Source organism: Fukomys damarensis, unplaced genomic scaffold (assembly GCF_012274545.1).
Source record: "Fukomys damarensis isolate Sample0158 unplaced genomic scaffold, DMR_v1.0_HiC HiC_scaffold_3, whole genome shotgun sequence".
Lineage (NCBI taxonomy): Eukaryota > Metazoa > Chordata > Mammalia > Rodentia > Bathyergidae > Fukomys > Fukomys damarensis.
Window position 1 is genome coordinate 5315239 of NW_022900915.1, and position 25190 is coordinate 5340428.

Consider the following 25190-nt stretch of genomic DNA (forward strand, 5'->3'; position numbering starts at 1 on the left):
CTAGATTCCTAGACTACATCAGAAAACAAAACGAGCCAGGCCATCACAAAGCACACGCCTCAGGGAATTAAAAACATTGTGCCTCTACTTTCTTCTCGTGCGGAGCATAAACAGAAAGTACTTTCTTCATGGGGTTGTGCTAAAGAATTAAATAAGCTAATAAATACATTGCTCACCGCAGTATCAGGCACAGGAAGTGTTCCATCAGTTAGTATTGCTATTTTAAATCGAAAATCCTTCCCCCTGGCACTAACTGAATTCAAATCAATATAGATGACAACACCGGGACTTTGGTGTAGAGAGAAGAGGTGCGGATGGAGAACGTCTGTCCCCTGAAGTGTCAGGACTGATTTCCTGTCACATTTCATTGAGACTAGAGGGCTCTAATGTGAGCAGCTTGGCTAACAATCATTTGAACTCTAATGGAAATGTCAGGATGGATTGAGAGTTTTATTTCCCTGCAAATTTCGGAGTGCGGAATAGTCCTGAGGCTTCTTTTCACCAACTACCATTGATTAAGCTCTCTTTAGAGAAAGGAAGTGTAGGTATTACAGTAATTATTTTAAGTAATCCAAACTTAAGGGAGAGAGTTGTTTTTTGTTTTTTTTTTTTTTCAATATCTTTTGAAAGTCAGAGATTTTTCTTTCTTTTTCCAGAAAACTAGAGCTGCATCTACCTGCTTTGTAAGCTTCAGGACAGAAGCACACAGAGCAGTGACTTGATTGGCTAAGGGTTTCCTAGGTATTGTGAGGACTTTCAGACTCCACCAGCCATTGGCGCTAAAACAGTGTCAGGAGAGTACAGGAGCCAGCGCAAGTTCAAATAATCACTTTTCTGAAGATGGGGTGGGGGTGGTAAAGACTAGCAAGAACTAAGTCATCACTATAAAAACCTTAATAATCTGCCCAATGCCTCAGGTAATAAATTCCTCTCCCGGGTAGTGATCCCAGTTTCTCCCTTCCACTGCAGATCTAGGAATTTAAAAAATCTTTAGTTTTAGTAGAATAATTTCTGAGAATACTTTGATGTTCATTGTTTATGTTGTTTCATTTAGAATTTATTCCTTTAATAATAATAATAATAATAATATTTCTATAAAATGGAATATTACTCAGCCATAAAGAATGAGAAAATAGATTCATTCATAGGAAAATGGATACATATTGAAGATATACTCCTAGGTGAAATAAATAAGTCACACATGTGTAAATACCGAATAGCTTCCCTGGTGTGAATAATCTGCAATAAAACATAAGATCCTAATAAGATTACTGACATTTAGAAATGGGAAGAAAGGAGCTAAAGGTGTAGGGAAGGTGGGACGGGTAGGGGAAAGGTAATAAGGGAAAAGAAGAAAATGTGAGAGAATGAAAAGATGGAAATAAAGTGTTTGTAGATGGGGAGGGGAGGAGGGGGTGAAGGGAGGGCAGAGGTAAGGATTAAAAATGAGAATCAAGACTTGTCATGTAGAGGTACAAGATCCCAACAATGAATGTAACTGTACTGTATCCCTAAAATGTACCAGTAAACTCAATTAAAGCTGAAAAAAAAATAATAATATTGGTTTTTTGAGACGGAGTCTCACTATGTATTTGAGACTGCCCTGGAACTCACTATGTAGCCCAGGCTGGTCTCAAACTCACAGCAATCCTCCTGCCTCAGCCTCCCAAGTGCTGGGATTACAGGCATGTGCCACTACGCCCAGTGTCCTTTGAATTGTAAAAAGAAAGAAAAACAATCCTTTTTATTCAGCTTGTCTTACATAAATGTTTACTTGTTGGTCTACCTGTGATTTGGGAATAGCAAGGCAGAATGGTAGTTATGGTTTTTCATAGGAGTTTCACTTAGGTTTCAGTGTCAACTGAAAAGGTATAAAAGGACATAGAAATGAGGTGAACTCTAAAGAAGGGCAATGGAGAAGGACACAAGGGAGTTCGTCGGGAGATGTTTTTCTCTCAAACATAACTGCTAATGAAAATCCTGGCTGAAACTTAATAGTTATCTGATCTTTCCATTCACAAGAATCCCCCTTATCACTGCACAGACCAGCGTGGCTGTGACTGTAGGTCTCCCTGACAGACTCCAGGGTAATGCCAAGAGCTTCAGATATTTTTCTGCACCTGCAGACTATCCCCGAAAAAGAGTTTAAAAATGTTTGGCTGAGGCTTAAGAAAGCCTACAGCCTCCCTAATAAAAGGGCTCTGAAGGACGATTTTAACTGAATATGCTTCTCTTTTGACTGCACAAGTGAAGTACGTGTTTCTTGGCTGGAAATCAACATTCTACTGATTTTCAATCCATCAGTTTCCTGATTTCCATGAGGGATGTCACGGGAATCAGCTGCCTGGGTGATCTAGGCTGACTCCCAGAACACTAACTGCATGAATTTGCCTGCCAGATTGGCTGCTCTCTGAATAGGACACTAAAAAACAATGCTGGATTGTGTGTGTGTGTGTGTGTGTGTGTGTGTGTGTGTGTGTGCCTGTGAGAGAGAGAGAGAGAGAGACAGCACTATCCACCTGTCTCTGGCAAGGTTCTCAAGAAATATTCCAGGACTTTAGTAAACTGTAACAGGAAAAGGAAGATACTGAATCTGATATCCTACAAGGTAGGCTTAATTTAAACCATGACTCTGCCCACAAATGGAAATTATGAATACGCAATAGAAATTAAACACAAAGAACCATTATCTACTCGGGAAAAGTACACACACATATTTGCCAAGAGTGAAAAATGGTACAGTGATTTTTTTCCTGCTCAGTTGGAAGGCATTGCAGATTTTGCAGCATGACCTTTAGAGGTCTGTAGCATGGAAGGCAGCTACGACCCTATAAACAAACAAACAAACAAACAAACAAAAGCAGATTTTGAATCTTCAGGCATAGCATAGACTTGTCCAAAGTCAGGAAGGAGAGAGCAACTCATTTCAGCTGTGGGCCAGGCAATTTCACTCAAATCCTAGCTACAACTAACTTGCACGTACAAGAGGCTCCCTGGTGTCACAGGACTTGAGTTAGAATCCTGACTCTGATCATGGATGTGACGATCAGCCTCTCAGGGTAAAACGAGACCGTGTAATGTGAGGAACCTTTGTTGCCAGGTACTCCTATAAGCACGAATCAGAATTTAGGCTCTGGCTGTGCCTAAGAATTGGAAGATATAGCAATCCCCAAATCTATTCCATGGGTTTTACTTGAATACAAATAAGAGGTTAAGTTATGAATTTGGGCAGGAAGGTAGATTGGAAAAGAAAGAAGAAAATACGATTACAGACGGAAAAGTATTTCTAATTTCCATCTTGAAGCTCATAGAGCAAGGTGCTTAAGGAATAGGCAGAAAAGACCAATTTGCTCTAAATTTTGTGTGTATTGAGATATATATGTGAAAATATTTGAGAACTTCTAGAAATCCTGGAGAAAACTGGGAAAGAGGAAAGAGTGCGTTGGGATATTCAGCAGCAATGTTTGTAGAGGATCTACTCCAGGAGAACTGTAAATTGGGATAAAAATGTTAACGTACTTTTGGTCTCCACAAGCATGAGGGACCATTTACTTCTCACAACAAAAGAAGGAAGTATTATTTTTCCTATTTACTCTTTCTAAGCTTCAGAAGGTTTAGGTAGATAGGTGAAGTTAATGCTGTTAGCTATGTGTAGTAAGAACTGAACTAAGGTCTTAATAAAAAGCAAATGTTCTTTCTGGTAGCTTATACTGTCTTTAAGTATCAAATCCTGTTTTTTTTTTCACTTGCCTATTTACAGCTATAAAATCGCTGAATAAAATTCTAGACAGATAACTGAAAGGGATGCTCAGATTGTCACAGACAGAGAAGGATTAATTTTTAAAAATAATTGAGCAGAGGTTGGTTTTGCAAACAATGGATGCATCAAAAACAGGAAGCTGAACCTGGCGCACACACCTGTAAACCCAGCTAGGCCGGAGGCTGAGGTAGGAAGATGGCAATTTTTTTTTTTTTTTTTTTTTTTTTTGTACCAGGGATGGCACCGCTGAGCTAAATCCCCAGCCCAGAGGATGGCAAATTTGAGGCAGTACAACTGAGACCCTGTTTCAAAATTTAAAAATAAAAAATATATAGAGAGAGGCTGGTAGGTAGCTCAGTGGCAGAGTACTTGCCTTTTGTGCAGGAGGCCATAGGTTTCATCCTTGGTGCTGAAAAAAATCAGGAAGCTCGAATCTTATCATTTTTTTATAAGCACATTCTTTTCTTAGATTTGGAAACACACACACACACACACACACACACACACACACGATCAGGAACACTGAGTCAGATCCCCTCTCTGAGAATTCCAAAGGTTAAACATTATATCTAACCCTAATGGGCTTGGGTTGCATGGAAATAGGTAAACTTGGCTTACTTGTGGATGGCTTTGGCCGTCCACACTGGAGATTTAAACCGTTTTAACCAGTGTCTGAGAGTACTCAGTAAGCAGCTCTCCACATGCATGCGCTTTAAATTATTTTTAATGTGGTAACCTTGAATTGTAAAGGAAAACCTCGACGAGGGTGACATACTCTAGCAGTTTTAGTTTGATCTCATCACATCTGCCACATCTGTATTTCTTCAATTCTGAATGGAGCTGCACAAATCTTGCCTTGCCTGGATGAATTTTAGTCATTTATCAAGCACAGAGAGTTTGTTTCAGTTTGGAGACATAGTACATGTTGCGTGGGGCTGGGATCATCTTTCCTGTACGGTAGGGCCAGCTCTGCCAGGGTAATTATTAAGCCTATTTGGTCTTAGGAAAAATATAAATTGGGCTGGGGATTTAGCTCAGTATTTACTGTGTGTGCCTTACCAAAAAAAAAAAAAAAAAAAAAAAAAAAAAAAAAAAAGTGAAAGATTTCTAAGGAAAAAATATAACTTGTATATTTATAGTATGCAACTCTTCATACCTATTTCAGATCCACTTTTACAAAGTTTTTATTTTTTTTGGTTTGGTTGGTTTTTTTGTTGTTGTTTTGTTTTTGGTACCAGGGATTGAACTCAGGACTTTGCACTCGCAAGGCAGGTGGCAGAATCACTGAGCTAAATCTCCAACTCAGATCCACTTTCAGAAAGTGTTTTCATAGCATTTTCTCATTTGATTTTCACCAATTTCTGTGATTCTGGGAGGTTAAATAACACTCTCCTCTGGTTACAGATGAAGAAATTTGATACCCCCCACCACCAAGAAAATTTAATTGATATGTTGCAGGCCTGAAGGCTAGCCCAGGGCAGAGGTTTTGTGACTCCTGATTCTGTGCACTGACCCACAAGGGTTCTGTTTACGTACTGCTGTGTAACAAATACCAAATGTTACAAAGCTTCTATAATTTTATGAGAAACTTCTGGTAGTTGATTGAGTAATTACATGCCTGAGATAGACTCAAGTTACATCTCTTGTCCCAATATAATTCACTTTACTCTCAAAGTATTGCAATTTAGATGATAAATTGTATGATCACTATACGATTAACTTAAATGACAGTAAATACTTTTTAAAAATATTAGTCACAAGGCCCAAGAGAAGAGATGGATGAATGGATGGATGGGTTAATGAATAGTACGAGAAAAGCATGTAGATGGGTGGATGGGGATATGAATACGTAGGTGACTGGTTTTACATATATATGCCAAAATAAGTAGATTAATTATTCAACTAATAATTGACCATGAAAAGGAGTCCTAAATAGTGATATGTGGAGTTGTGAAAATTAAAATTGGTTGTTATGCTCCTGATAATTAGCTATTTTTGAAGGAAAATCTTCTCCAAAGACGTTAAAATTAAATTAAGATTTGAATGGCACGAAGGAGTAAGTCGTTCAAAGAGGGGAAAGGAATGCTTTCTATTTGGGGAGATTAACGCAAAGGCCATAACCTAAGACTAAATTCAGGCTGTTTGACTAAAGTGCATACGGAGCTGAAGCACGTATCCACAGAAGAGGGAGTCTGAGAGGTCGGTCATGCTGTTTAGGGCTCTACAAACTAAAGTAAAAAGTTTGAATTGTTGCCAGAATGCAATGTGAGTCAATAGAAGAATTTTCAGTGAGCACTAATGTCTGATAAATATTTTAAATTAAGGAAATATGAATAATGAGCTGCGGAGAAGCACGACCAAGAGTTGACTGATTAATTACAAGGCTATCGTTTCAGTCCTAATGACACAGGACAATATCTTAGGCAAGAGAGACAGGAAGACAGGCGAAGAGAAGCATTTGGGTTAAAAAGGGAGAGTGAATGTGACTTGCAACGCCATAAAGGAAAACGTCGCGAAGTGTGGCTGTCTGAAAATCAAATAAATCAGCAAATGGGCCGTAACAAAGTGAAAAGAGAGACAGTAAACTAAGGGAAAATATAGGTAACATATATAAGAAAATTGATATAAATTATATCGGTGCATAAAAAAGGATTAAAATAATACAGTCTAGAACCGTGGGAGAGTACATGCCAAATGTGTTGACCCGAGGCCATGGCTTGAATTTTTAGCACTAAAATAATATAAAAGATGAATAAATCAATAAGAAAAAGACCACTGAATAGAAAAATGTTCAATATATACACATTATGTACAGAAAAAATACAAGTGGAAATAACATAGACAAAAGCACTGAATACTGCCAATAAACAAGCACAATGTAATAAACCACTGTGGTCTTTCCAATTAGAAAATTAAAGACATATTTAGAATATAATAAAAAGTCTAAAAAATCAAGTTTAACTTCTCTGTATTGGTTCAAGAGTACCAGTATGAATATGAAGTGATGTAGAAACTGGAGAGCAGTTTGTCTACACCTGTCGAATGTTTTAATTGATTATAGAATTTTCCAGATGTCTCAAGAGATATGCTTTCAAATGTGCACAGTGGAGGTAGACATAGAAACCCACCTTGCAAGAGTATTTGCAATGGTAAAAATAGAGGAAATACAGAGGAAATGAGGTGAAGAATTTTAAGAGCATCAGCATACGCCAACTTGGAACTGTGTCTGTTGTTTTCAGAAGAAAAAAAAAAGCATAAGACTGTATGAGGAGTAGGTTTTATTTTTAGGGGGAAACAAAAGTTATGTGACAGTAGATACATACAACATCTGGAAAGCTGTACGTTTCTTTTTTTTTTTTTTCCTCTTTGTACCGGGGATCAAACTCTGGCCCATGTAGTTGTGAGGCAGGCGGCAAAACCACTGAGCTAAATCCCTGGCTCTGTATGTTACAATTTTAACAGTGGCTCCAGCGGGAGGTTAGGAGTTAGTTGGCCTTTGCTCAGGGAAAGGGTGAAGGGTGAAAGAACACTTCTGGATTTTTTTCTTTACATCTCTGCATTGTTTGAATGTTTAATAACATATATGCATTTTTAACTTGAGTAATTCTCTTAAAATATTTTTATAGATTTGCTTACTTTTTGAAATCTAAATACACTGGGTAATAAAACTTAAAGAGTCTTGGCAATGATCAACACCTTAACGTTATGTCAACACTCAGGGGAAGGTTTTAATGCTAAGGAGTTGTGAAACTATTGGAAGAATCTAAACTTAGTACGTCTTGACTAAACAGGCTCATGAGAGAGCAGTCGAGCACAGAGTCTGGTCGAGTGGCCTTAAGGTGAAAGGACGTGCATCAAGAGGTTCAGCAACTTACTGGAGTAGGCAGAATAAAAAAACCTCAGAGGGACAGAAGGAGCAAGGCAAAAGCTTAAGTCTCTAACTTCTCTAGGTCTAATTTTTCTTATCTTTAAAATGAAGTTTGCCCAGAGCCATATTTCAAATTCTTTTCTTTTTTTTTTTTTGGTAAGTGCTGGTGGTGGAGAACAAAACTGTTCCGTATTCTCAAAATGAAATCTCATGAAAATTTCATTATTTAAAACTGATAAAAAGCCAGGTGTGGTAGCACACGCCTGTAATCCCAGTACTTGGGAGGCTGAGGCAGGAGGATCGCCATGAATTTGAGACCAGCGTGGGCTACATAGTGATTTTCAGATCAGTCTCAACTACATAGTGAGACCCTGTCTCAAAAAGCAAAGTAAAAAACAAAAAGTGATAAAAGTAGCATTCCGTATGTGAAAGGAGGTTGAGGGTCAGAGCCCTACCCACTCTGCTGCTTGCACAACTCTGTAGCCTTTGTCAAGATGCCCACAGGAACCTGAGCCTGTGAACACTCCTTCAAAAATTCCAGAGTAGATCATTTCTGGTCTTTCCTGATCTCAAAGTCCAGATTTGTCCTTGGCAGATGTGATCTATGAAGTGTTAGCCAAACAGAAGCCCCAGTGAGTGAAAAGTGAAGTGTGGTTAGAATTTGGCTAAAGGATGTGGGGGGTAAGGAGCAAAAGGAGGCCATGTTTGCTGCAATCACTGCTGAGGCCCTGCATTAGCCATTTCGATAGCTCACTGCGTTTAACCCTCGCAGCCATCCAGGGCCCCGCAGAAGTGCGGCTTCTAGTGCTGCCTGTATTCCCAGCTATTTTCAGTTCTGCACAGATGAGGAGACCAAGAGATAAGGAGCTTGCACAGGTCACAGAGTGAAGTAAGCACGGAGGAGAAATTACAGCTGATTTGCTTAATTGGAAAGGTTGCACCGAGTGGGTCTGAAGCGTAGTTTCACTCGGGGGGGAAGGGGATAAGGAGCCTTGCTGGGGGCAGTGGAGGACATCCAGAGAGAACACCAGCTCCTCACACACCCAAGCTCTGGCCGGGACTGTGCCTCCTAAACAGTGTATTTGGAGAGCTAAGCCTATCATATGCAAAACAGATGATGGAAAACTGAAGGCAGTATCTAATTAACTGTCCAGCTGTGTGCTACATTCTGTAATACAGAGAGGTTTGAATTATCTTCTGATGATGATAAATTTACACTATTCATGTTCCACCCTCTCTGGCAGAGCTAAGGTTGTGTTCAGTGCCTGTGGCCAAGGCAACATATCTATCCAGTACCTGTGAGCACGGTACGCTCTCCAACGGGCACACTGCAATGATCATGTTATTCTCACCTAAATGCAGCAAGTTCCCAAATTACAAACATTCGAGTTGCAAACTTTCATAGCTATGAACAGATTTCACATTATGAACATTAGAAGATGGGAACACAGGCCAGGGATTTAGCTCAGTGGTGCTGCTACCTGCCTTGTTGCAAGTGCAAGGTCCTGAGTTCGATCCCCAGTACCAAACACAGAAACAAACAAAACAAAAGAAGATGGGAAAGCCGGGCATGGTGGCCCACTCCTGTCATCCCAGCATTCGGGAGGCTGAGGCAGGAGGATCGCTGTGAGTTCGAGACCAGCCTGGGCTACATAGTGAGTTCCAGGTCAGTCTCAACTACGCTACACAGTTAGACCCTGCCTCAAAATAACCAAAAACAGAAAGAAAGAAAGAATACAGGAACCAACCACAGAATGAATCACGTCTGCCAGACACCGTCATGGTTGTGCTGCTGAGTGCTTATAGTGTATGGTAGTACAGTTCTCAATCAGCAGAAGCAGTGGGGACGTGGAGGGGACTTCCAGGAAGGGCAACACACATGGAATGTTCGTGTCTCAGGTGTACACGACTCGCTTTGTCGGGTTCAGGAACAGGTCCGACGTATGAACTCCTGGAATGGAACTCCTCCATAAGCCAGGGACTTACTCGGCCTACCTTAGTAGGCAGGGTGTTTCTACATGCTAATCACTATGCGAGTCAGCTGTCCCTACTAGAAACTTAGCCTTGCAATTGTTATTTACAAAATTTACCAGGTGACCTATTTATAGAATAACCAAGTAAGACCTGTGTCATCTTAGAGGAGGGTCCATAATCTTCCTGACATAGCAAGTTTTACAAAAACATTATCCCTTGTGGAATACAAATAAAATGCCTCCATCATTGATTAATGATCTCAAGAATTATTATAAATCTAGCTAGGTGTGGTGTTGCATGCCTGTAACCTCAGCATTCAGGAGGCTGAGGCAGGAGGATCACTGTGAGTTTGAGGCCAGCTTAGGCTACACAGTGAATTCAAGGCTGGGGTAAACTACATAGCAAGACCCTGTCTCAAAATAAACAAACAAACAAATGAAAAGAATTAGTATAAATCTTTAGCTATTTTAGTGCTCTGTTTAATTTAATTATGCCAGGTAAATAAGTTATCTGCCTATAAATTATTTCAAACTGGCCTGAGGCACAATATAAGCCTGTTTTATCAAATATTACTGAGAGTATTTTGTCTTCTAATCTGGAAAGTTAGATAAGATTTACACAACCACCAATGATTGATGCTAATGCTAAGCCAGTATGCACGTTTTTCTGAGTTAGCACATTCTCCAATTTTTAAGGAGATTAAAATACAGTCTAAATCACTTAATTCAACTGTTGTTTGCATAAAAGAAAACTTAAAATCATCAGAGGAATTAACCGATACTAATTTTTTGACATCAAATGTAATTTTAATTTTAATATCATCCAATACAAGGGACATCAGCAATATCACAGGAAACAGAAGATTGAGAAGTTGGAATTCTTTTCTTTTCATCTTTTGGTACTAAGGATTGAGCCCAGGGCCATAATCCCTAACCCTTGGTGTTTTTCCTATTGAGACAGTGTCTTGCTATATTGTCCAGGCTGACTTAGAACATGCAATTCTCCTGTCTCGTGATCCAGAGTGGCTGGGATCACAGGTATGTGCAACTGTGCCTGGCTGAAATGATTTTTTTATTCAAAAGAGCAAACAGGAAAGTGTTTATTCATATGTTCATCCCTCATGGATAGTATGACCTTGTGTGTAATAAATACTCAATAATACTTGATTGCATAAGTAAGAGTTAGTTTGTGTAATCAACACAAAAACAAAACAAAGAAGACTTTGTGTGATCAACATAAAAACCACTTTTGTTTGAAGACAGACTTTGATTTTTTTATTTTCAAAGGTTAGCAGATTCTTGTCCATTTCACCAGAAGGCCTACCAGAGACTAAATGCCCATTTCCGTTGCTTAATGAAAGAAGCTTAGAATGACCAAACATTCCCCTTCACTTTGTTTATGACTGGAGTCCCAGTGTAATTATTAGTGGTATCCTTTCAAAATTCAGGAAACAAATTATAGAAAAATCTAGTATCACTTATCAGCCTTCTAGCTAAGGTCAAGTGGAGAATCTAGCAAAAAATGCTATACCATAAGTTTCTGCCACTAAAGATTATACCCTGGGAACCGTAGTCCTCTTTTCTGTGAAAGAAGAATAGCTGTGAGTACCTTCCAGTCACTCTAAAATCATTTTAGAAGCTAAAATACCATTGTGTCATTAAAGGCGCTGCCCCTCAGAGCACAGGTTGGACATGTGTTCTCGGTACGGATTCAAACTGAATGCCTCCCAAAGGAAAGAGGGAAAATGTTTTCCTGGGTCTGTAAGTGCACACAGAGCGAAGGAGACCAGCCCAGCAAACCAGAGGTCACTAAAGAGCTGAGAGGCATGAAAGCCAACCAAGCCTAGCGACCAGTGAGTGGTATTAGGCTCTCTGTAACCTCCTCTTCGGCGTCGGCACAGAGTCTAGGTCAGATTAGAGCCCTGGAGCTTCACAGCTGTGACAATGCCACCTGGAAGCAGCCGTCAACATTATGTGACAGCCACAAGCAACAGGAGTTGGGCAGGCTCAGTTTCTCCTTAGCAAGACGTGAAAGCCATGCTTTAACTCTCCCTTTCTCCATCACCTGTGTGAACCTCTAGTGTTCTTTTTTTCTTTGCCTTTTTCTTTTTTCTTGGTAATGGGCATTGAACCTAGGGCCTCTCAAATGCTGGGCAAGCTTTCTGCCACTGAGTTACATCTCTAGCGTTTTTTATTTTTTATTTTGAGACTGGCTGTGACTAAGTTCCTCAGGGTGGCTTTGAACTTCAAGTGTGAGAGCAACGACATGGATTATGGTGCTTAGACTTGTTTTGAAGACCATCTGAAACGGAAGTGTCTTCTCTACACAAAGAAGTATTATTAGAATGGTTGCTAGAAAAATCTAAGACTCTGGATACCAAAAGCCAACCTAACTGAGTCAATGGGAGTAAGTGCCTCCCCTTTGTACCTTTTACACCCCAAAAGAGCACTTTAGAGGAGCACTGAGACTCAGGGAAGAGAATATGACATATAGATAGCAAAAGGCGAGAGCACCAGCAAATTTATGAAAATCACAGAAACGATGCATGTAAAGAAGATGAATAAAAGCAAAGAAAGAAGTGTAAGGTAAAATTAAATAAGAAGACAAGGGAGATGAAAAGGACCTTAAAAGTACCTCAAGGGACATGCTTGAGAAGACTATCAATAAATACTACACTAAGCCAGGTGTGGTGGCGCACACCTGTAATCCTGGCACTCAGGAGGCTGAGGCAGGAGGATCACTATGAGTTCAAGACCAGCCTGGGCTACATAGTGAGTTCCAGGTCAGTCTCAACTACATAGTGAGACCCTGCCTCAAAAATTAAGAAAAAAAAATACTACACTAAGATTTTAGAGGAAAATGCCCCAAGATCAAAGGATAGCCATCAGATGTGAAAATATTTACATTGGAAACATATAGTGAGTAAGAATTTAAGAAAAAGACCACAATGTAGAGTTAACTTTCCTTTTTCTTTTAGGTACCAAGCCAGCATTTATATAGCCCAGTGTTTACATTTAATGTTATGTAACAATGTGAGGTGTCACATTGAGTCACCCACACAGTCATAGTTTAAGTTTTTTTGATCACACATTTAACAACTCCACAAATGGCACCTGGAAAATTGCCACTTTTTATAGATTGAACCAACTTCTCCTTTCTGTGAAAAGTAAATTCATTTCTTTGCAAAAAGCTTGGAACTTCAAAGGTAAAACTACAGATTGAATCTCATCTCTAATGCTAGTTGAAGAGTTAGTTGCAGCAAATGAAGAAATACTTCTATTATTAGCTACTGGAAAGTGGAGTGTCATTTTTAAAAACTGGTTTCACTGATAAAGAGCACATGGTTTGTTTTAATTTACCTGGGATTTGGCAAGCAGTTTTGAAACAGTTTTGAAACAGAAGTAGGTTCTTTGCACAACTATTCCCAAGTCCTTATTCATTGCATCAAGATCTGATTTAGGGAATCAAAAGCATTTGGTGAGAACATTTATAACTGATTTAACTGCTAAGGTGGACTCTTTTATGGATTGTTTAGAGTAATACTTAATAGAGAATGAATCATTTAATTAACAGCCCAGCAAAAGAGCTTGTAGAATTTCACTTTCTTCACCGTCCCCTACTCCCAATCCTATGAAATGACTTGGTTGTTAAATAGAGTTATGAAACATATTTGCAAGAACTAAACAAACTCAAACACATAAAGGACATGTGTAGTATCCGGTCAGGTATGAAAAAAGTAACCCTTGTGTTATAGAACAGAAGACAAAAAGAATAATTGTGAACCAATCCAAGTAAACAGGACATGCTGTCATATTAATTTAAAATCAAACACAAGAATCTGGCAATCTGAACCAGGAAAGAAAATAAGGAAAACTTCAGCCAGTACTCAAGAAGAATGCCAGCCCTGGTGGATGCATGTCACAGGAATTTAGTGGGGCCTCATTTTACAGATCTCATTTTTATTTCCCACCTCGTCAAGGCTTCACTCTGTGAAATAAACTAAAATACTTTTTAAAATTTTAAAAACTTTATCACAGTATGTGACATATCACCATTAATCACCTTCAAGATACTGCCCTGCACTTCAAACATACGTATCCCATTATTCCTGTCTCTTTCTGAAGCAGTTCAAAAAGTCCTCTTCATGAATGCCTTTTTCTTGAAAACCGTTGATCCGTGTTTGCAGTACATCATTACGTTCATCTTGAGGAACTGGTACGTATACATGTGGCGCACTGGTCAGTTTTGCTTCCTCTTCACTTCCCCCTTGTCTTTCCTCCCTTCCCAGACCTCCTGTCCATCTCCACAAATCCTACCTCGTTTCCTGCCATCTTTTGTTATGGGCAAAGACACTTCCACTCTTTCCATAAGTACATCTTGGTATATACACCGAGCCAGGTTTGTAGCATACTGAATTCAACACCTTTCTTGCCAAAAAACAAAAACAAAAAACAAAAAAACGGAAAAACAAAATATCCTTGCTTGCCTCAATTTATCCAAATATGGGGAGAGAAACTCTGACAAGACAAAAATCCACTTCTAGTTCATAATTACTATTAAATACGTAACCAAGTATAAGCTAATCTCTTAGTTTTCTCATTTTTAAATGGCATATAAACAACTGCCCCATGTATGGTGAAATATAAGCTCTAATAAAATTATAAGTGATGACAAATACTGGGAATTTGCCATGGGAAGGCTGTGCTGGGTTCTTAAATGTCAATATGACAGATGTCAGAGAAAGATTTGCTACAGAACCAAAGGGTTGATGATTTCACTCCCCTGTTGCCTTATTGCTCACATTTTCAGAAACTAGGATATAGGTTATAGAACATGAAATATTTACAATATTTATCAGAGTATGCATTCAGTCTTCCTCATTTGTAAGCCAATTAATTTGAAATCTAGATTCTATAAATATGTATAGAACATGAATTGACCCTTTGCCCAGAGAAGCTAATCTGAGACTATATTGTCTCCTTTGTACCATTTTCTTCCTTCTACTCAAAACATACTCCACTCCCAACCAGAGAACTGGGTTTAGCCTATGATACACCTTGGGCCAGTCATAATACTTCATCTTCTCCCTTGACAGTGATGGGCACACTGCGTAAGTCTAACCTGTTTTGTCAAATCATCAAAGGCTATACAATTATGAGTCTGGAGCTTTTGGTGGCTGTGTTCGTACCAAGTAGAGAAAGCTGGTCTGGGGGAATTAAGCCACACTCTGTTTTTAGAAGAGATGAGAGAAAAAGAACCCTAATGCAATGTGAACTCCTTATTCTAATCTTCTAGAGACTTCTTAAGGCTTGTTTCTCACATCTTGTTTCAGTTCTACTAAATCTTTTTGCGTAAGCTAATTTGGATGAGTTTCTATCATCCGTGCAACGACTGATCCATAGAAAAGGGTAGGAATACATTTTCTTTGCTGTTACATTAACGCTTGCTATAAGAACACAAGAGGCTGGGAACATGGCCAGAACTCTTTTTTAAAGGGACATTAAAGTCCACAAGCTCTAGTTTTGCTGCTGAGGGGTGGATGATGATTTGTAGACAGGCCAGTGATAGCAAAGGAAGAATGTGCCTGGGGTCTCAGGCTTAGGTCTGAGAGATTCCCAAATCTATGCCATGCTGTCTTTTAAGCCAAAATGAGGTACAGGAAACATAGACACAATTTTAATCCTGGTACTGTAACCAATGAAGTTTTATTTTTACTTTTGGCCACTCATATAACATTCCCAGGGCTGGCTTTTATCTATAAAGTAAAAGTTTCAGACTGTAAAGCAGTGTAATTCTTGAAGCTCTCATGAAAATTTAAACTCAACAAAAAGTAACTGAGAAGGCTAAAGGAGTAGACAGGAAGAAATGTAGATGAAAATAATCTATTGAGATTATGACTATTTTTAATAATAAAACCCCAAGTAAAATACATAGCATTACTATATACCAGGCACTGTTTTAAATGTAATACATGTTAACTCTTTTAATTTTCAGGGATACTTTTATTATCCTCATTGTAAAACTGAAGGAAACAGGGCAGAGAGAAGTCCAGTAACTTTCCAGTGCTACACAGTTAGCATGCCAGAAGTAGGAACTGATCTCAAAACTCATGCTCTTAGTAACTACGCCTGGCTCAAAGTAGGAATTCAGTAAGGGCTTACCTATTATTAAATGATACCACATGAGTATAAAGTGATCACTGTGAAGGCATTGATAACCAGGTGCTATTTTTTGTTTGTTTTCTGTTTTTAAAGTCTTGGCTGCAGTACTGGAGACAGCTGCCCACAGGACAAGAGATTCTCTGTTGGGGATATTTTACAGCCGTACTCCCAAACGTGCATTCCCAAATGTACATATTGCAGCCTTGGAGCTTTAAACACAAAGTTTAAGTACATTTTGTTGAAAGTAAAACAATCCTTGTGCAATTTCCTTGGAAACTGGATTATACTAAACAGACTGGAGCTTTACAAGCAGCTCCGCCTCAGGCCACTGAGGAAAATTGTAGGAAATGAACTGTTAAAGATCAAGAAGAACAGAGAATTAGAAGAATATGCTTACCAAAAAATATTCATTTGTTTTCTCTTTTATTTGTTAAATAAGGCAATATTTCCAGGAAATTAAATAAAAATAGTCCTTTCCATCATAACTTTCTTAGCACCCAGACACTTGATAGAAATGGCTTTTCTAGCTAAAGCTTATCACTTGGATAACATCTTTATAATAGGATTTATTGAAGAATGTGTTATGTAAATTGTAATTTAGAGCAGAATAAAAGTGTGAAAAGAAACCTCACTGTCCTTTTAATCAAGAAGTAGATTTTCCTAGACTTGTTCTCTTGTAAAGAATTATGTCACCACCAGAGTCAAACTCAGTAGTTTGATAAAGCTGCTCCCTCACTGGAATGCTGAGATCAAGTTTATTAATCGGTACCAGAAGAACTTATTAAAGCAATGGAAAAGACCACTGTATTTACTATCTACGGTGTGGCTGTACAGAAAGCCCAAGGCGAGCAACTTCCACTTCTATTGTCCAGGGGCTTCAATGATCTAATGAACAAAATGGCTTAAAGGTTAATTCGACTCCATTCGTGACAATTGCCGGGATCTGGAAAATTTGAACTATAAGAATGACCAGTAACTCTCATGTGATCAGAATAATAGCTGTGGAAAAAAGCTATGAGCTCATTGCACCTACCAATCCCTCTGCTGGATCTAGAAGTGCAATTAAGCGTTGCTTGCTCAGGTGCTGCTCCTCTGTGTGTAGCGAGACGACTTTAACTCCTTGCGGTGCAGCCCGGCCGGGGGTCATGAGAGATGCCAGGGTACCGCCCATCCCGCCTGCCCACATCACCCACACAGGGGAACCCGCTCCAGATGAGAGCTGGGCCCATTAGTGTGTTCTCACTGGGTCTTACACGAGGCACACAGGCACTGTTAGTTTGCGAATCTTTCCTCTTGTGGAGTACAGCCGCAGAGCAACACCTTGTCAAGTCCTGAAAATATAGAAACACTCCGCGGAGGGGACTGTCCACTTCACTCAGCCAAGGGAAGTCCTTGCCAGTTTGAGTATGGACAGCTCTCCGATTGCAACAAGACACAAGCCTATGTCCTTGCTTGTCAGATGAACTATTTGCATATACTGAGAGACTGCAGTGGATACAATGCTCTAAATGAAAATACTGTTTTATTTCTGTTTTTAAAATTTTACTAGAGGTTTGAGGGGGTCTCAGTGAGGATAACTGTAATGTCAAGAAGAGTTTGCACATGTCAAGAAATAAGGGTTTGGAGTGACAGAAAGGATTTGCCCGCAGAAAATTAACTAATAAAAGCTGAATTGAAAATCTGACCCTTTCTGTTTCTGTGTACAGCTTGGACAGGTAAAACTAAACCAGAGGAGTTAGACTGAAAATAAATTTCTGACATTGGGCCCCAAATTATGAGAGCATAAGACCATTGTGTAGTTCATTTCAAATCTGGTAGCAGACATCTATGGCAGAGATCTTTGGATTTTATTTCTAATGTGTAGACAATGTTTTTTAAAAGTATTCAAATTTTCAATACTCCTACCTGGCTGTAAATTAATTGAGGGCTGGGGTCAGACAGGTTTTGGGAACACAGGCAGCCCCCAGGACCCCTGCTTGTTGTCATTCACACATTTAAACAGCCTCTCCCTCCTGGTTTGAGCAATACATCCCAGAGATAATGGGATGGCATTTCTGGGATTAGATTATAAAAGACTGCAATTTCCATTTAGTTCTCCTGTCTCTTTCTCTCTGGGTCTGTCCCCACCCCCCCCAACCCCCAACACACACAAAGCAATGTCCTGTCTGAATAGAGATCCACATGGCCAGAACCTGTCAGCCTGCTGACAGCTGGTGAGACGCTGAAGCCTACCAACAGCCATGTGAGTGCATTTGAAGCAGGCTCTCTAACCCCAGCCAAGATTTCCTGTAACCGTGGCCTTGGTCAATAACTTGACAGCACCCTCATGTGAGACCTCCCAGGTAGCCTGCCTCTGGACTCCAAAATAAGTTGCTATGTTTTAGGGTGACTTTGTTACTCAGCACCAAACATAAACAGCTGATGGAGAGTCCAATTGGATTGCCAATTTTCTCAGTGTCATTGGTCTAAGTATTTCTAACTAACCTTGGACCCAAACTCTTCCTTGCATCTTGGAAAAGATAGCATGGATGCTGTAGTCAAGGTTTGCAAGGGAATAGATTTAATACAGGACACATAATTTATAGGATTATTCTATAGTGTTCACCCAAAAAATCAAATGCAGAGGAGTGCAAGAGATCTGTCCACACAATAGAGAACATACACTAGAAGAATCTAATTGAGGGCCTGGATTTCCTGGCAATGTCCTCCACAAGTCCAGACCAAGGCCTAGAGCCCACGGCAATTTCTCATGCAAGTCCGAATGGAGGATCTGCACCAGGAAGGGCCAAAGGTGGAAGCCAGAAAGCCTGCGCCAGCGGCGTGAAGGATTTGTGCCACCAGGCTGAGGGATCTAAACTGGAGCCAGGAACTCACGTTCAAAGCAAAGATCAGAGCTCCCCTGATGGGAACAACAGCCAATCACAGGGACAGAGAGGACCCCAGCTCCTCCTCCAATGTGAACAGCCAAGTTTGCATCAGGAAAACCAGCTGCAGCAAGCTTTTCCAAGAAAATGAACAATCTTTTACACATGTAAAAGATTTATTTATTTCACTATTTATTTCACTTAAGCATAGTGCCTCAATGTGCATCCATTTAGCTATGTTTCTAGTTTCTCATTCTTTATGGCTGAGTAGTACTCAATTTTATTAAACAAAAAAAATCCCACATCTTCTTTATCCAGTCTGCAGTTGATGGGCGATTGGGCTGTTTCCAAGTTTTAGCTATTATAAACTATGCCGCTATAAATATGGGTGCACATATATCACTGTGGCATGATTCTTTTAATTCTTTTAGAAAGATACCCAGTAGGAAAATAGCTGGATCAAATGGGACCTCCAGTTCAAGCTCTTTGAGGTATCTCCATACTGATTTCCACAGTGGTTGCACCTGTCTGCACTCCCACCAACAGTGGAGCAATTTTCCTTTTTCCCCCACAGCCCTACCAGCATTTATTGCTGGTTGATTTCATAATAGCAGCCATTCTTTCTGGGGTGCGATGGTATTTCAGTGTTGTTTTCATTTGCATCTCTCTAATGATTGGTGGTGATGAACATTTTTTCATATGTTTATTTGTTATTTCGACTTCTTTGTCTGGTAAATATCTTTTCATTTCAGATTCCTTTTTTTATTGAAGTTATTGGTACATTTTAGGTATACAGTACAGCTACACTCATCATTGGGATCTTGTACCTTTACATGACGTGTCTTGGTTCTCATTTTTTCCCCTTGTCCCTGCCCTCCCTTCACCCCCCCCTCCCCTCCCCATTTACAAACACTTTATTTCCATTTTTTCATTTTCTCCAGATGCCTATTTTTAGATGGGGTCTTTAAATTTGGGAATTCTTATTTTTTTAAGTTCTTTATGTATTCTAGATGGTAGTCCTTTGAGAAACAAGTGGCAAAATTTTTTCCCACATATTGGGTTGTCTCTTCACACTGTTGGTGGGTTCTCTTGCTGTGCAGAGCTTTTTAATAAGAAGAGATCCCACTTGTTGATTCTTTGTGCTAGGTCAGGTGCCACTCTTTGATCATGAAATTTTTTTGTGTGAAATAGGAAGAAGAGGTCCAAAGGGGAAGGAGAAGTGGGAGGAATTGGGGAAAGAAGGGAATGGAATTAATATGAGAGAATGAAAAAATGGAAACAGTCTTTGTAAATAGGGAGTGGAGGGGTTTAAGGGAAGGTAGGGGAATGGGGAAAAAATAAGAACCAAGACAGAACATGTAAAGTTACAAATTTCCAATGATGAATGTCATTATACCTAAAATGCACCAATAAAATTAATTTAAAAAAAAGAAAAGAAAATCAATAGCCTACAGTCTTTACCTCCAGTTCTCTTTTTATGCAGTTGACAACAGTTCCCAGGTGCGTCTTCCATGCCCAGACCATACTGATTCAGTTCAGCTGGGTGTTCCAAGTTGACCATTAGTTAATCCACACAATCAACTTTTCTAGTTTGATCACTTCTAATTTCATTTGAAGTCCAGCAGTGCTTATCTAGTTTGCTTTAGCTTGGCTCCCCTCCTGTTTGAGCTACCTGAGATGCCTCCAACTTCATGTTCATGTATTCACTCATCCAAGACATACTTAATAAGTTTCACTGCTTTATGTACTGGGACTACAGCAATTAACACAATAAATAAAGCCCCTGGCCTCACAGCAATTACATTTATCACACTTTCCTGAGAAGCTGTACTTCCTGAAGCTGCATTTCCTGGACTACAGTATTGTTCTCCTGACCTCTTTTACTAATTTTGAATCTTCATGTAAGCTCTTGTTTATGGAGACCCAACACCAACTAGTCTTTTCCATAAAAGTCTGGGACATTTTTTAATTTATAGCAACCTTTGACAATTACTTGTAGTCATTTGGCCCATAATGAAGAGAACGAGATTACTTCATGGTCTTGGTTAGAAAAACATGGGCACATAAAAGAAAGGCCTTGATCCATTCAATAGAGGGAAGTATTTGCTATAATATATACCTTATTCGATTTTTCTATTGCCATAATAGAACTGGTCAGAGGCTAGGTAATTTATAAAGAAAAAAATTGACAGCTCTGGAAGCAGCGAAGTCCTGTATCGGGCGACTGCAGCTAATGAGGGCCTCATGTTGCTTCAACTCAGAGGAAGTGAAAATGAGCACATACAAAAGAGCACGAGCTTGAGGGACACACTCACTTTATAACAACCTACCCTCAAACCAGGTATGGAGGGACATGCTTGGGCCGCTGATGAGGGAGAATTATGAGTTTAGGATCGGCCTGGTAACACAGTGAGACCCCTGTGTCAAAAAACAAGACCCCACTCCACTCTCGTGGCGACTCTTCCAGTTCTGTGTAAGCAAGAAGTCATTCATAAAAGGAAGACATGAATCCATTCACAAGGGCTCCACTCTAGAACCCAAACACCTCCCACCAGGCCCCAGCAGTATGGCACTGCGAGATTAAGGTTCCTGCACATGAACTGGGGGAAATACTCAAGCCAGGACTACACATACCTTTCTCCCTTGTGAACTCTTCTATGGCATTTAACAGTGCTCCTCATTCTAAAAGTTTTACTATATCACATGTTATCAGTTAATGGGCGTTCTTGAGGAACATTTCTTATCCAGCACCCGACTAGACCATGCAGATTAGTAAAATGCAACCAACTTACTTTTAAAGCTTGGAACAATGAAAATTGTCTAAAGTGCACGTATAATCATATTTCCATGCTTCAGCCATCTTGGCTCATCTTTATTCTAGCATAAATTCTGAATTGGAAGAAAGTCCATATTTTCCCAGGTCATTGCAGCCAGGAAATAAATATATTGTCAAAACAACAATTACGAAAGAGTATTTCCTGACTCTGCCCCCAGTCAGCCTTAGTTCTTCCCCTTAAGTATGGGGATTCTCAAGGGCCTCCTCTTTTGTATTCTACAAACTAATCTTAGTGAATACCTTTAGTGCTCTTCTTCTGCCCAGTGATATTTCCTCCTGTGATGGACACCAAAGGCAGCAGCCACCACTAAGCCCTACTAAAAGCATCCTGGTTTATGGGGAGAGCACAGCACTCTGGGTCAAAGCCACTAACAACTGAAACTGCCGGTCCCATTTCTAGCAAGGCCACTGAAGTGTTATATATTTATATCAACTCTGGGCATTAGGGATTAATTTGAGGGGGCAGCCACAATGTCACCTCTTTTCTCTAGTCCAGACTTTTCTTTCCAGGAATGAATTTTGTTCTTAAGACTTGTGAATATAACTTATCCCTTACCTCCTTTGCAAATTTCAGACTCACTCACATGGAGCTCAATGCTGGTTCAACTTGGCTCAGGCTTATGCTGAAACTCTTGATTTAAAGGTATTCTAAAATGTTGTGGAGTCAGATTAACCAATGTACTTCCAGAATAGCAATTATTTTTTAAAGTCACTTGAAAATTTAAATTAGAAAAAGTATACAAACCAAAAATTTAATTCATTAATCCACCCCACATGAATTCCTATCTTCAACATTTTCACTTCAGCATTTAATTTTCAAAAGAGCCACATATATTTATTATCTTATTCATTCAATAGGATTTATTTATTTGGGTACCAGGGATCAAACTCAGGACCTCTCGCTTGCCAGGCAGGCGCTGTGCCACTGAGCTACATCCCTGGACCTCAATAGGGTAAATTTTAGGAAGTCTTTGAATTACAACATTATGGCAAATTCAGCCAATTATGAAAGAGAAAGAGAAAAATCTTTGGTTCAGAGAAAAAATTTTGGTTCAAACTGAAGTTTTTGTAGTTGCTAGGAGTGAAACCATTTTGTTGCTGTTATGTTCAGGTTTGAATTAAAGCAACAAAAATAGGTCTTTTCTGGTTCAGAGAGTAAAGGAGCTTTAACTGAACAGGTAAGATTGCACTATTACACCTTCACAACTGTCTTTTCCTTCACCCTGCTTTACTATTTGTGTTTGTTCTGTTTCTTTCCTTAAAGTTATATTTTATAAGAAAAATTTGTTTTCTATACAGATAAATTTTGACTTAAATACATTGGAAGATCAGATAAATTAATTAAGAAAATTAGTTGAAGTGTAAATCCCAGAACTATGAAAAAGAAAACAGGGGAATAGATCCAAAATGGAGCTGAACACATTTCAACTATACAAATAAAAACAAAATAAGAGGTATATCTGATCTTATATAATGTGATAAGTGGATTAGATGACCAGTTCTGCATTTTCTTTCAAAAAGATCTGTAATGTGTACACCATGTTGACCTGAAATTTGGCTTTTTAAAAACTAGACTTTATAGGCTCAGAACATTTATATTCTTATAAATACACATTATCAGATATATTCATAAATACATTCATATATATTCATCTTTAGATAATGAAGTAATATATGTTGTAAGGGAAAAATAAAAAGAAATTTTTAAAAAGTCATGAAAAATTGCAAAAATTTTTAAGTTGATTATTTTAGGGTGAAGGAAAAGGTACTTTTTTTCAATACTGGTGATCAAATCCAGGGTCTTATGCATGCTAGGCAAATACTTCACCACGGAATTGGAAAGGGTAAGTTTTGCTTCGTTCCTTATATCTTTCAACATTACATGATTTTCTGTAACAAAGAGATTTTGCATTAGAGAGAAGTTTTTAAAAAGAAGAAGGAAGACAATACTTGCTTGCCCAGCCCACATGTGCTTTTGTTCCTTTCCTTTCTTTTGGAAGAATGCTGCACTAAGTAGCTCACTGAAAACTAGTTTACTTAAGCTCTGCTTAAACAAGTGATGATATTGTATTTCTGTGTCTTGGATGACACACATCTAGGTGCCAGGAATAATCACGCAGACTATTCTGCTATTTGTCTTGTGCATTAGCAAGTGCTACAAACAAGTGACTCTCATTAATCCTGTTTTACTCAGTGGAAGGAGACAGTCACCTTGAGAATGTAGTGAGCAAAGTGTGGCTTTACTCTTGATTTTCTAAAAAGAGCCAGAACACCAGAATGGATGATGGTAAATGAAAAGCAATATCCAAATGCAACAAATATCTTCCCCAGAATGTGAAGTTTTGGGTGGGCATTTCTGTGAGTAAAGATCTATATAGTGTATTTTTTGCAGAACACTTTCATTTTTATATAATGTCCCATCATTGAAGCCCTGGGTTCAGAATACAGCCTTGTGGTTCATTAGTCTAATTTCTTTGGCTTCAAATAGAAAGAGAAAATGGATTCATTGAATGACTCTGGAAAGAGAAAAAAAAATCTGTATGTGCAGGCCTGTTCTATGCAGATGTAAATAATAGGATAAAAGAACACAGAATATATGGGATTATTTCAGTGGTATCCAGACATTAAGGAAGCCAATTTGCAATTAGGTGATTAGCACAAGAGCCAGTGGTAATAAGCAATGTGTTTTTATTCCAAACATCTTTGTTACAAATTACTGCTAAAAGCTTCTCCCTGCATTCTCTCTTTGCCTTTTGGCTGTGTGGCGATGTTTAAAATAATGGCACAGAACTGCAGAATGCTGCATGTTATGTCATGTAAGCCATTTAGTAACCATGCCAGGTAACTAACTACAGAGGAAACCCTTTTAACTCTACAAGAGAATTGCTGGCACTACCCAGCTGCATTCTCTTTGGTTAACGCTGATCTATTGGTTCATTCCTAACGTTCCCATCTGCCCCAGGTTGTGCTTTGCCAGTGGCCAACGGCTGAACTGCCTCTCAGCAAATGCTCCTGCAGCTTGAGGCACCACCATGAGGAGATGTTCCCTCCAGTCCTTCCATGCTGGGTACAAAGGGTTTAGCCATAATTGCTGCTTGGACCCACCTGGTTCTTGTAGGCAACGCCTCCAAGGTTGTTCTTCTCCCAGATTCTATGAAGAAAATAGAAAATATAATTATTGATGACTCAGCTCACACTAAGGAATAAACTAAACAGAGCCTTCCCTAGCTAATTTAAGCCAATGTATGCATGCATACATACATAAAGGCTGTGTAAGGAATGGACAATTTGGAATTATTCTCTTCCAGCATTCAAATTCTCCTCATAAGAGAATGGTGACTCATATAGCTAAATGTGGTTAAGAATAATGTAGCCGCTGTGGTCTTTCTTGAAACTTAATTCATCATCCTGGTTTACATGTTATCTGCTGATATTCCTGTTTTTATGTAGTTCCACCACCTACCTTAGTATGCATCAGAGCTGTTCTTTCCTTTGGTAGAAACTGTTCAAAATTCGATTTCCAAATATACATAATAAATTGTGTTTATAGTTGCAGCTACCATTATACCTAATTTATCATGGAATAAATCCTGAAACAGGAAAAAATGCTCTTCTTTCCCAAATCCTCTAAAAATACTTGTTTCTATAATGACATTCCCTCTACTCTAGGTATAGCATTGCATTTTTTTTTTTTTTTTTTTTTTTTTCCCGGGGATAAAGCAATCGC

General features: G+C 39.1%; 1 protein-coding gene and 1 pseudogene across 1 annotated transcript in view; one reads left to right on the forward strand and one right to left on the reverse strand.

The window, feature by feature from the left end:
• LOC104864310 overlaps positions 1–25190 on the reverse strand; it is a 174964-nt pseudogene that overhangs the window by 31387 nt on the left and 118387 nt on the right.
• Slc12a2 (solute carrier family 12 member 2) overlaps positions 18464–25190 on the forward strand; it is a 216102-nt gene continuing 209375 nt past the window's right edge. Inside the window, exon 1 of the mRNA XM_010627283.2 lies at positions 18464–18719. Coding sequence (XP_010625585.2) covers positions 18464–18719 — 256 coding nt within the window. The remainder of the gene's footprint in view (positions 18720–25190) is intronic.